Consider the following 13,936-nt stretch of genomic DNA (forward strand, 5'->3'; position numbering starts at 1 on the left):
AGCAATGCTAGAGGAGGGTGTCCCTTTACAAGCAGCACAGAAAAAATAAATGTTAACCTTCTTGGCACTTTAGTATCCTGTTGAGATGTATGGCTAGGTAGCCAGAAACAATAGAACTTTAACACTAACTCAGAGAGTACACAAGTATGCAATTACATTTGGTTCTGGCTTGTAAATGAAACAGATTCTGAGTGAATGCAACTGAAAACGTTGGTGTGATTTGATGAGAACTGATCTAAGATAATAACAATTCTTGAAAGTACAAGCTGAGAAACACTGATGTTTGCAAAACCCATACATGCTGCACTAACAGTGTTGAAGGTGTTCCAACTGGCATGCGCTCCTCTCTGACAGACTCGCAGTTCTTTTGATGTTGCGAGACAGCAAGGCTGAGACTGGAACTTATATTGACTGGCAAGCCACTAGGCACCATCCTATAAGGTCGTCTAGCTGAATAATACTAGAAAGTCTTGATGGTGTCACTTGGCTCACAGAAGTGCTTTATATGGCAGATGTGGTGCCCCTAGATACTGCAGCAGCTGTCATAGGCAGGCTGGAGCTGCTGCTAAGTTGGCATCCCACAGCACTCTGTTGTGTGGAATGTGGATAGACACTAAGGCTCCAGCCAGATGCCAAATCCCTCTTCCTTTCTGTGGAGTTGGCAGGGCCATCTTGCTGTGTAGATGGTGGCTGTGGCAGAGGCAACCGCCAAGGCTGCAGTATGAATTAATTTCTGAATTATGACTGAGATGTAGAAATCCATGTACAGCTCATGTATTCCTTGTCATGGCTTTAGAGATAAGACCAATATTAGTATCCTTTTTAGTTTCCCATTAAGTCTTTGAAATGGAAGTCTAACTTATCCAGACAGTAGGAAAATCCCACAGTTTGTCTACTGAGATATCTAAATTTGTTCAGCCTTTCATTGTAGATTAATTGATATTTTCCTTGTAAATGTCAGTCATGAAAGCATTGTCGTACACCATTTTGAATAAATTGATATATGTGTTATTGTTTTTCTGTAATTTTTGGAAAACTGTTTATGTTGAATTTATATATAACAAGTCATGAACAGTATTGGTTCTTTCATTCACATGGTCTACACTTTCGTGACATATGTTCAGGGTATTTTGTCACTCATTATGTCCAACAACAGTATGTTTAATTGTCCTGATTTTGCTTTTTGATATAGCAGTCCCTTACGTAATTTCATGAAATGTATTCCTTCACCTTTATCACAATTAGCGTAATCCCAGGCACTATCATGTCCACTCGCTGGAGGATTCAGACACACCTCAACTTCATCACTGGTATAAGTTTCTTGACATACATCACAATTTTCTTCCTCTTTCAATACTGCTAGGCACTTCAAGCAGTTTTCTGTACTGTCTGTACAGAAGATAGTAAACTTCACACTATTTTTCACTGTATGATATAACATACATGAGTTTTTTGTCAGTTATAAAACAGATTGAGTGGCATTTGAATGTAAATTCTTGCAGCAGTGTTATTGTCAATCAGTTGATTTTAAATTACAAATAGAACTATTATTTACTTTTTCTAAAACTTGAGAGTAATTAATTATTTTCATTTCTTACATCCATTCCATATTGACAACATACAGATCTCAGTACAATTAGCTGTTTCAGAATTATAAAACTAACATCAATCAGATTCGCTGTTGTCAACTCACTATAAAGAGTCGAGAAAACTCAGATCAGGCAACTTTGGAGCTCTAAAAATTATTTGCATGATATATGATTTTTATTTGCTCATCATATGATAAGTCATGCAATGGGCATTGACATATTAATATTATTCATGTGTACACCAGCTAAATGTAATATGTAGTGACTAATAAGGTATCTTTTTAATTTTCTTTTGGAGTGGTGTTGGTTTCCAATTTCTTACTTTATATAAGATGGGAACTTGTTCAAAACATTTGCATCATAGTACATAACTCCACCCTAAATCATGGGTAAGGGAACAAAGTCTACATGGAAGTTTTTATAATATCTTGTACTGTGACATTGCAAATTACAGATCAGCTAAAACTGATTTTTATTATTAACAATACATACCATTAAAGAGGATGTCCTAGAAAGTAAGTGCAAGCCTTTCAAGATCCTTAACTAGGTCTCTGAAACAATAATACCTGCTTATCTACTTTACACAATACACTTACTGCTTACGACTGCCAAATTACCATTTAATTTTTTTTAGGTATGTTTCCTCAGAACATGTTTCCATAGGACAACATGGAATAAAAATGTGCAGAAATATTCAGCAAGCTAGTCTTTATGCATACATAGTGAGAGATAAGCTACTTCCAAGTGCAGAACATGCCAAACTGTGCTTCTGTATGTGTTTGTCTACCTGTTGACTCATTTTTAACTTTTATGCAACTGGACTCCAGAGAACATTACACAAAGTGTTTTGTTTCATATGTGCTTATTAATTTCTACTCCTGGTACTAACCAGTCATTTTTGATTATTATAAACGGTGTAAAATGAGTCTTTGAAAGACGAGGACTTACACTGTTTGCTGTCAATTATTTGTAGACCTGTTTAGCTACCACACCAGCTGAATCAGGTGATATTGAGTTTGGATTCTTGTTTAGTATGCTTGTGTCATCAAGGAGCATTGCAATTTTTTAATTATCCTTTAAAGTCATTCGAAGATCAGTTATGTAGATTAAAAACAGGGGTAGACTTTATCATAACCTAATGGGATTCCACATACTATGTTTCTTCCTCTACCCCCATTCCCCTCTCCCACCCCCAAATTCGTATGACACATACTGTCAGTGTGATCATCTGCTTTCTATAGTGAAGGTAAGTCTCCATTCATGCAAGAAGAGAGGTGCCATTTATACAGTAGCATTTTTATCGTCAAAGTAGAAGTTCGAGGTCCAAACAAACTGAAGCTTTGGAAACTTTACAGAAGATACCCACAGGATGATTTTTCCTGTTTATCTCTACCCAGGATGTCATTTATGATGTCTCATCTGGTTTTCTTCTGTCTAGAATCCCTTACAAAAGCCAAAGTGAGAGGCATTTTGCAATGTTTAGTTAGAAAAATGAGATCGTATCGCATCACAGACCTCTCTTTCAAATTCTTCTGTGTAGATTTTAAAAAATGAAATCTGGTGATCCCCCAAATTCCATCTTACAGAATATGGTACACCAACAGTTAAAATACAATGTTTATATGATTCACTGACAGATGACACTCATGACTTCCTTCCTATAGATTGTTTTGACATCTGTTCCATCAGGAAGGACATCATGAAAAAGCAGCCCCTGTGCTAGATGGGATAAACACTAGGGAAAAGAAGAAGATTCAGAAATTAAAAATATCTTGTAGTACATAGAGGAAACTGTATCTGTCAGTAAGGAACATCTCCAGTATTGATACTGTAGCTCATAACAAGGCATATTGCTGCTGAAGTAAGTAATCCAGAGATCAGAGCCCATATGCTATGAAAGGAAGATAGCTACATTGGGCAACAAAATTAAGGCTTTTATATGTAGTGAAGGAAAAACCGCAAATACAAAACATGAGGAGAAGCAGATAGTTTTAAGAAAAAATAGTACTCTGGTAAAAAGTGTGTGTTTATTGTGGGAAAACAACACTTTATATCTGTTACTGATTAGATGGAATTATCAGGCTCAATAGCTGCTGCCCTGGAATGTAGTAGTAGTAGTAGTAGTAGTAGTAGTGGTAGTTTTCTTCATCTGTGAATCACTTTTACAAGCATATTGGAGATGTCATGAAATTGTAGTTATCTCTTTGATACGAAATTTTTGTAGAGCTTATACAGGATACTAAGACATGGATCAAAGGACTGAGATGATCAGGCACTAAACAGTATGAATTTCTTAAAAGAAGCATAACATCTTGGCTACAGATGGTTCAGTATCTTATCACATTATCATCAGTTCTACTAATTCAGTCATTCGTTTAGTCAGTTGACCTGTAATAAGTGTGCAAAATGAACAGTATGCAAAGACAAATCAATGTGGTATGCACTTGCACTACAGAAATGTCCAGAAAACAGTGAAACTCATGCACCTGCTAACTTTATAAGGTCTGAGTTCTACTATTATCTTCAGAAGAACAGCAGTGAATACACAACAACAAAAAGACAAATAACTAGAGTACTAAGTCACACTGATGCTTTACAGTATTTTTACTGTATCTTCAGTGAAAGAGAGAGAGGACTAATAGCTATAAATTGTACAACACCAGATTGTAATTGATGTCAGTAGCATGTAGTCAATCCTTGATACATTTAAGATGTCCATTGTCATATTCATTATGTCTAAAAATATGCTCAGCAAGAAAGATATCAGTGGGGTTATGGCTTATTTTTTAAATAATATTTTTTTTAATTTACTGTATTATGCAATGGGGCAGATCATTGAAAGCTTTTATTAAAGAATGCATAGTTCTTCTTATACTGGTACATTTGGGGGAAACAAAGACTGTATGTAATCTGTGTATGTTTATAATTGGCATAATGTTTGTTGCTAATTCATATAGCAGTAATTTCTGTCATGTACATCAGTTTTGGCTATATGCATTGATCCTTCAAGTAAATATGCCATGTTGTTGTTGTGGTCTTCAGTCCTGAGACTGGATTAATGCAGCTCTCCATGCTAATCTATCCTGTGCAACCTCCTTCATCTCCCAGTACCTACTGCAACCTACATCCTTCTGAATCTGCTTAGTGTATTCATCTCTTGGTCTCCCTCTACGATTTTTACCCTCCACACTGCCCTCCAATGCTAAATTTGTGATCCCTTGATGCCTCAGGACATGTCCTACCAACCGATCCCTTCTTCTAGTCAAGTAGTGCCACAAACTTCTCTTCTCCCCAATCCTATTCAATACCTCCTCATTAGTTACGTGATCTACCCACCTAATCTTCAACATTCTTCTGTAGCACCACATTTTGAAAGCGTCTATTCTCTTCTTGTCCAAACTATTTATTGCCCATGTTTCACTTCCATACATGGCTACACTCCATACAAATACTTTCAGGAACAACTTCCTGACACTTAAATCTATACTCGATGTTAACAAATTTCTCTTCTTCATAAAATGCTTTCCTTGCCATTGCCAGTCTACATTTTATATCCTCTCTACTTCGACCATATCAGCTATTTTGCTTCCCTAATAGCAAAACTCCTTTACTACTTTAAATGTCTCATTTCCTAATCTAATTCCCTCAGCATCACCCGACTTAATTCGACTACATTCCATTATCCTCATTTTGCTTTTGTTGATGTTCATTTTATATCCTCCTTTCAAGACACTGTCCATTCCGTTCAACTGCTCTTCCAAGTCTATTGCTGTCTCTGACAGAATTACAATGTCATTGGCGAACCTCAAAGTTTTTATTTCTTCTCCCTGGATTTTAATACCTACTCCAAATTTTTCTTTTGTTTCCTTTACTGCTTGCTCAATATACAGATTGAATAACATCGGGGAGAGGCTACAACCCTGTCTCACTCCCTTCCGAACCACTGCTTCCCTTTCATGCCCCTCGACTCTCATAACTGCCATCTGGTTTCTGTACAAATTGTAAATAGACTTTCGCTCCCTGTATTTTACCCCTGCCACCTTTAGAATTTGAAAGAGAGTATTCCAGTCAACATTGTCAAAAGCTTTCTCTAAGTCTACAAATGCTAGAAACGTAGGTTTGCCTTTCCTTAATCTTCCTTCTAAGATAAGTCGTAAGGTCAGTATTGCCTCACGTGTTCCAACATTTCTACAGAATCCAAACTGATCTCCCCAAGGTCGGCTTTTACCAGTTTTTCCATTTGTCTGTAAATAATTTGCGTTAGTATTTTGCAGCTGTGACTTATTAAACTGATAGTTTGGTAATTTTCACGTCTGTCAACACCTGCGTTCTTTGGGATTGGAATTATTATATTCTTCTTGAAGTCTGAGGGTATTTCGCCTGTCTTGTACATCTTGCTCACCAGATGGTAAAGTTTTGTCAGGACTGGCTCTCCCAAGGCCGTCAGTAGTTCTAATGGAATGTTATCTACTCTCGGGTCCTTGTTTTGACTCAGGTCTGTCAGTGCTGTCAAACTCTTCACGCAGTATCGTATCTCCCATTTCATCCTCATCTACATCCTCTTCCATTTCCATAATATTGTCCTCAAGTACATCACCCTTGTATAGACTCTCTATATACTCCTTCCACCCTTCTGCTTTCCCCTCTTTGCTTAGAACTGGTTACCGTCTGAGCTCTTGATATTCATACAAGTGGCTCTCTTTTCTCCAAAGGTCTCTTTTTGGGCGCTGATGACCATGCTGTTTAGCGCCCGTAAACCTCAAACACACACACACACACACACACACACACACACACACACAAGGTCTCTTTAATTTTCCTGTAGGCTGTATCTATCTTACCCCTAGTGAGATAAGCCTCTACATCCTTACATTTGTCCTCTAGCCATGCCTGCTTAGCCATTTTGCACTTCCTGTCGATCTCATTTTTGAGACGTTTGTATTCCTTTTTGGCTGCTTCATTTACTGCACTTTTATATTTTCTCCTTTCATCAATTAAATTCAATATTTCTTCTGTTACCCAAGGATTTCTACTAGCCCTCGCCTTTTTACCTACTTGATCCTCTGCTGCCTTCACTACTTCATCCCTCAGAGCTACCCATTCTTCTTCTACTGTATTTCTTTCCCCCATTCCTGTCAATTGTTCCCTTATGCTCTCCCTGAAACTCTGTACAACCTCTGGTTTAGTCAGTTTATCCAGGTCCCATCTCCTTAAATTCCAACCTTTTTGCAATTTCTTCAGTTTTAATCTACAGTTCATAACCAATAGATTGTGGTCAGAGTCCACATCTGCCCCTGGAAATGTCCTACAATTTAAAACCTGGTTCCTAAATCTCTGTCTTACCATTATATAATCTATTTGATACCTTTTAGTATCTCCAGGATTCTTCCATGTATACAACCTTCTTTTATGATTCTTGAACCAAGTGCTAGCTATGATTAAGTTATGCTCTGTGCAAAATTCTACCAGACGGCTTCCTCTTTCATTTCTTAGCCCCAATCCATATTCACCTACTATGTTTCCTTCTCTCCCTTTTCCTGCTGTTGAATTCCAGTCACCCATGACTATTAAATTTTCATCTCCCTTCACTACCTGAATAATTTCTTTTATCTCATCATACATTTCTTCAATTTCTTCATCATCTGCAGAGCTAGTTGGCATATAAACTTGTATTACTGTAGTAGGCATGGGCTTTGTGTCTATCTTGGCCACTATAATGCGTTCACTATGCTGTTTGTAGTAGCTTACCCGCACTCCTATTTTTTTATTCATTATTAAACCTACTCCTGCATTACCCCTATTTGATTTTGTATTTATAAACCTGTATTCACCTGACCAGAATTCTTGTTCCTCCTGCCACCGAACTTCACTAATTCCCACTATATCTAACTTTAACCTATCCATTTCCCTTTTTAAATTTTCTAACCTACCTGCCCGATTAAGGGATCTGACATTCCACGCTCCGATCTGTAGAATGCCAGTTTTCTTTCTCCTGATAACGACATCCTCCTGAGTAGTCCCCGCCCGGAGATCTGAATGGGGGACTATTTTACCTCCGGAATATGCCACATTACATAAAAAGACTGCTGTAGGATGGTCTGATGCTACTTCATGAATTGGTGTCGAGATTTATTTTGCGCCCAGAACAAAAAAGCAATTTTATCAGCTCCCACAGCATTTTACCACACTACAGTTTCATGGACTGCAAAGTAAAGATATAATTTATTAATAAAAATGAAAATAAACGCCTAGCAAAGAAATTTTTAATGAAAAACAGACAAGACTTACCACATTGAACAGTTTGCATGTTTGCTGATTTCCTCATGGTTTGCTGTCTGTATACGTAGTATACCAAGTTTTTCTAAAGTCAAATTCACTAAAATAATTAGAACTGCACTATTAGGCCCTAAGCTTTGCATGGCAGTAGAAACCTATGAAATATCCAAAGTGGCTGAGCAGCATACATTTCTCAGTCGCAAAATATAAAGAAGGTGGTATTTAACAGTAGCAATTCATGATATTGAGTGTGGCAATAATTATTATGTGTATCTACCATTTCTAAGTATTTCTGTTTAAAAAATGTTGCAGGTTAACTGAGGCACACCGTAATGCAATAAGAGCAATACGGAAGATAAAATACTTTGTTGCTAGAAGGAAATTCCAGCAAGCACGGAAACCATATGATGTTCGTGATGTCATAGAACAGTACAGCCAAGGGCATCTCAACATGATGGTGCGCATAAAGGTATGTGTAAAATATTTGTGAAATGTTCAGTGTTTTCTCTCTTAAATTATCAAATTCTGTTTAAATAAAAGTAACATTCACTTGAGAAAACTATAAAATTACAGGTATAGGGGGTGTAACAATATTATGAAAAGGACAGTTGCTACTCATCTTATAGCAGAGTTGCTGATAGGCACAACAAGAAGACTGAAGTGAGCTTTTGGCCACTGAGGCCTTCATTGAAAATAGACAACATACACAAACACACTCACACAAACACAACTCACACACACATGACCATAGTCTCTGGCCTCTGAAGCCAGACAGTGAGCACCAGCACTTATGGGAGAGGCAATCAGGTGGTGGGGGCAAGGACAAGGCTGGGGCAGGGAGGGGGAAGTTAGCAAGGTAAAAGTGGAGGACAGTAAAATGCTGCTTGTGGGAGCATACAGGGTAGGCAGCTAGGTGCAGTTGGGAAGCTAGACAGAGGGTGGGGAAGGGGAGGGATAGCCAAAAAGGAGAGAAATAAAAATACTGAGAGTGTGCTGATGGAACAGAGGGCTGTGTAATGCTGGTATGGGAACAGGGAAGGGGCTAGATGGGTAAGGACAATGACAAATGAAGGTGGAGGCCAGGAGGGTTACAAGAATGTAGGATATATTGCACCTTTTGCCCACTGCAAGATTTAATCATGCAGAAATTGTTAAAGACCTTCTCTTCTTCTCCCAGTCCCTACAACTGAAACACTTTTTTGCTGCCAACCCTATCAATGAGACTTAACCAGAGACCAATGTTGAACCCTGCCTTATTCAGTTCACTGTGATCTATCCCCACTGTCCCCAAATGACGCCCTGTTAACTCTCCAGAATTTTTCAACCTCGAACCTTGCCTCACCATCATTCCCCAAATCCCTCAACATGCAAACTAACCTTACATGCACAGAAAGAACTGCAATCCACCACTTAAAAGCTGATCACAACCTTATAATCCGACATGCTCACAAAGGCTCCACCACTGTTGTTTTGAACCACAAGGATTATCTGGCAGGACTCCAGCTGTCAGATCCACTTAAGTATAAACCATGCCACAGTGACCCCATTCCAGAAATCAAGCAAGATCTCCAGTCTCTCCTCAAATCATTAGGCCCTTCCCATAACCTCCCCCCAGAGTCCATCTCTCTTCTCACCCATAGAACTCACTGCACTCCTACCTTCTACATGCTTCCTGAAGTCCACAAAGCCAAACAACCAGGACACCCAATTGTAGATGGTTATTGTGACCCCACTGAGAGAATTTCTGCTCTCGTAGACCAACACCTTCAGCCTATGACCCGTGACCTACCCTCCTGTATAAAATATATGGACCATTTCCTCCACTGACTCTGCACAGTTCCTGTTCCTTTACCACATGGTACCCTGCCTATCACTATCGATGTCACCTCCATTTACACGAACATCCCTAATGCCCATGGCCTTACCACTGTTGCCCAATGGCACACAGATCCAAACCAACAACCTCCTTCCTAGCCGCCATGACCAGCTATATCCTCGCCAACAATTATTTCTCCTTTGAAGGCTTTACCTGCAAACAAATCCATGGTACAACTGTGGGCACCCACATGGCACAATCCAATGCAAAGCCATCTAGCAGAATCCTTCTTAAACACCCAGAATAGCAAACCACTCACCTTGTTCAGATTCATTGATGACATCTTTATGATCTGGATCAAGGGTGAGGACATCCTATCCACATTCCTCCAGAACCTCAATGCCTTCTCCGCCATTCGCTTCACTGGATACCACCACTTTGAAGTGCCACCCAGTCCATACCAACAAGTCCCTTCCATAAAGCTTAGCCATCTGTGGCTTTTGCATCTGAAGTGACAAGCAATACCCCTTGCAGTATACCGAGAGCCTCACTGAGGCCTTCACAGACTGTAATTACCCTACCTACCTTGTACAAAAACAGAAGTCTCTAGCCTTATCTCTCCAGTCACCAAGCACCTCCCAAAGTCCTACCATCTGGCTGTACAGGAACATTCCCCTTGGACTCAGTACCAACCAAGACTGGAGCAACTGATCACATTCTCCACCAGGATTTTGACTAGCTCTTGTCGTGCCCTGAAATGAGGAATGTTGTACCCACTATCCTTCCCACACCTCACATAGTGGTATTCCATCAACCACTAAAGCTACACAACATCCTTGTCCATCCCTACAAAATGCCTGCTCCAAACCCTTGCTTCATGGACCTTGGCTCATGACCTAGGTGCAAGACCTGTCCCATACAGCCTCCCACCACCACCTTTCTCCAGTTTGGTCACAAGCATCACCTATCCCATCAAAGGGAGCGCCACGAGTGAAACCAGTCGCGTGATCTAAAAGCTAAGCTGCAACCACTGTGCTGCATTTGATGTGGGCACTCAACAAACAATCTGTCTATCTGCAAGAATGACCATCAACAAACTGTGGCCAAGAAAGAGCTGGACCACCCATTGACTGAGCACACTGTCCAGCATGATGTTCTTCATTCCAATGACTGCTTCACAGCCTGTGCCATCATCATCCTTCCCACCAACACCAGCTTTTATGAATTGTGCAGGTAGGAACTCTCTCTACAATATATCCTATGTTCCCGTAACACTTCTAGCCTCAACCTTTGTTAGTCATTGTCCTTACGTGTCTAGACCCTTCCCCATTCCCATTCCAGCCCTGCACAGGCCTCTATTCCAACAATACACCCTCAATCTTCTTACTTCTCTCCTTTCCCACTCCCCCCCCCCCCCCCCTCCACCCATCCTCTGTCTAACCTCCTGACTGCATCTAGCTGCTTGTCCCTGTACTCCCCCATAAGCAGCACTTGACCATCTCTTGCCTCTCTTCTGCTATCCCATCCCTCCAGTTCATCTCCCCAGCCTCCCCTTACCCCCACCACCTGGTCTCCTCTCCCATCATGCACTGCTATTCACAGCCTGGCTTCAGCAGCCGGAGACTGTAGTCATATGTGTTTGAGTTGCATTTGCATGTGCATGCATATTTGTGTGTGTGTGTGTGTGTGTGTGTGTGTGTGTGTGTGTGTGTGTGTGTGTGTGTGTGTGTGTGTGTTTGTGAGTGAGAGAGAGTCAGAGAGAGAGAGAGAGTGAGAGAGAGAGAGAGAGAGAGAGTTGGTGTTTTGTATATTTTCGATGGAGGCCTTGGCCGAAAGCTCACTTTCTGACAGTCTTCTTCTTGTGCCTATCTGTGCCTCAGGATCTCCACTATGTGATGAGTAGCAACCACCCTTTTCATAGAATTGTTACATTCTATACTGGATTTTCCATTGTTTGAAGTATACTGGGTGGGTAGCCAGTATCTCCTTCAGGAGATAAAATCCCAGAACAGTCAACAGACAGAGATGAAAGTACAAAAAACTGTCCTAGCTTTTAGAACTATTAATTCTTTCATTTCGTAGGAAAGAGAGATAGGTTGGAGAAGGTTAGAAAGGATGGACAGGGCACTCACTCCCCATGGTAAGAGCGACCCTCTTGTTGTTGGGATGAGATGTAGTACTGGAATTTCCTCATGAAGCTAAATACTGACCAACCATTCCATCTTTCTGTTAAACTTTTGTTGGATTCCTTTTTGTGCCATTGCAATATCTGACAGCCTTTATTACAAAAGAGAATTTGTTCTCTATCACTAGTGCCAGTGTATGCATTTTTCTTTACCCCAGAGGCCAGAGACAGTGGTCATATATGAGTAAGTTGTACTTGTAAGAATACATGTGTGGTTTCTATTTTGGTTGAAGGGCCTTTATGTCTTGTACTTGTAAGAATACATGTGTGCTTTCTATTTTGGTTGAAGGGCCTTTATATCTGGAAGCTTAAATGTTTAACAATCTTTTTCATTGTGCCTATCCACAACTCAGTGTCTCTTCTATGTGATGAGTAGCAATTTCATTGTTGTTATTTCACCCTGGGCTTTCCATTGTTTTACTTTTCCAAACATAGTTCTTAAATAGTTTTGGTGTGTAGAAAATATGATGTGAATGGCCTGCATAAGCAGAAAGATATCAAGAAGAAGAAAAGATGACCAGTGACTGCATAGTGAACAATGATCCAAAGCATCCTGATCTCTCATAATGGATTCTGCCAAGTAACAAGTGGTGTACCTGGAGCCATGAATCATGAAATTTTATAATCTTTTCGCCCTCCGTTCCACTATGAAACCAATAACAATTGCCGCTCTCCCTCTCCCCTCTGACTCAGATCTTGGGTGAGCTCTTGATATAGTGATTCTTCAGGGAACCGCAAGCATCAGAGCTCTCCAGCTCTTTGGTGACCCTCTACATCACCTACATCTCTTTCCTAACATGAAAGAAAAGCTGTGGTTCAAAAATTTCAGAATTCAGTGCTTACATCTAATTATTTTGTCAGCTAAGCAGTGATTTGCACTTTTCCCAGAGCATAAATCCCATCTTTGTCTTTTATTAATAATACTTAAAATGCAAATTGATTCAGCCAGTGCCAGAACAATTTATTATTTGTTATTTCCTTATATTTTTTTAAAGAAAAGGAAAAATTGCTTTTAGAACAGATATGAGAATAAAATAATAATTTCATTTGCTTCTGTTATAGGAACTACAGAGGAGATTAGACCAGACACTTGGAAAACCAGGCAGTTACTTGGCTGGAATTGATCGATGTGGCAATGTGAAACCCATGACAATAGGAGCACGGCTTTACCGTGTTGAACAGCAGGTATTCATATTAATCTGACTACTTCAAACATGCATTTTTCTATACAAGAAAATGAGAGTTGCTGCATACTCTTCATGAAAAGCAAAATCAAGATCAGGATGTGCGGTCCGTGCCCTCTTAAGTCAACAGTATATTCTTTCTCCTTATGGTAAAACTTAGATTTATGTATTGACACTACATAAAACAAAAGATGAATGCCCATTTACAAAGTCCTGAGGAAGAACAAATCACAGAGTGGCTGTTAAAGTCCTTTCAAATGTTTAATTATGATACTTTTTAATAACTTGTACTATTTTCCTGTCATACACTGTGTTTCTAGTAGGCTGTGCCTCAAGTAGTTTGCATCAGTTGCTGTATGTTGTTGTTAAGAGTGCTAGTCACCCTTACCTGTTCAGAGTGTAGATGATTTTACTGGAATTTGTGCATTTAAATGAAGGAAATCAGTTTACTGAAAACATCAAATTACTTTCAAGCTGAGATTTTAAATTGCACAAAACATAGAAGTTATGAAAGTATCATTTTAATCCTGAGCTTCAAGAAACAAAACATTTTTCAAAGAGTCCTTGGAGATTTGTACTAAAAGGATACATTGGTGAAATCCACAACTATCATAATAAGCATGACAACAACCATGATTATTTTTTGAGAAAGACACAGAAATAAGACTGAAATCATAGAATGAATGTGATGCTCCTCATCTCCTCGTGCATGTTGATTATGTTTCTGTGGAGGGGCTACACTGCTTAATTATAGAATATTGATTCGTCAATACATTGACTGACCAGAAAAGTTAAACACCTTGGAGGAATGGTACAATATAGAAGCAGCTTTGTATACATGTATTTTTCTGTAATTTATTCATCTGTCTTTGGTGTACACAGCATG

At 39.5% G+C, this 13,936-nt stretch overlaps 1 protein-coding gene across 1 annotated transcript in view; it reads left to right on the top strand.

The window, feature by feature from the left end:
* Positions 1-13,936, top strand: part of LOC126474663 (potassium voltage-gated channel subfamily KQT member 1-like) — a 291,118-nt gene that overhangs the window by 263,109 nt on the left and 14,073 nt on the right. The window contains exons 10-11 of the mRNA XM_050102142.1: positions 8,178-8,334; positions 12,929-13,051. Of these exons, the coding sequence (XP_049958099.1) occupies positions 8,178-8,334; positions 12,929-13,051 (280 nt within the window). The remainder of the gene's footprint in view (positions 1-8,177; positions 8,335-12,928; positions 13,052-13,936) is intronic.

Source organism: Schistocerca serialis, chromosome 4, assembly GCF_023864345.2.
Source record: "Schistocerca serialis cubense isolate TAMUIC-IGC-003099 chromosome 4, iqSchSeri2.2, whole genome shotgun sequence".
NCBI classification, from domain to species: Eukaryota; Metazoa; Arthropoda; class Insecta; order Orthoptera; family Acrididae; genus Schistocerca; species Schistocerca serialis.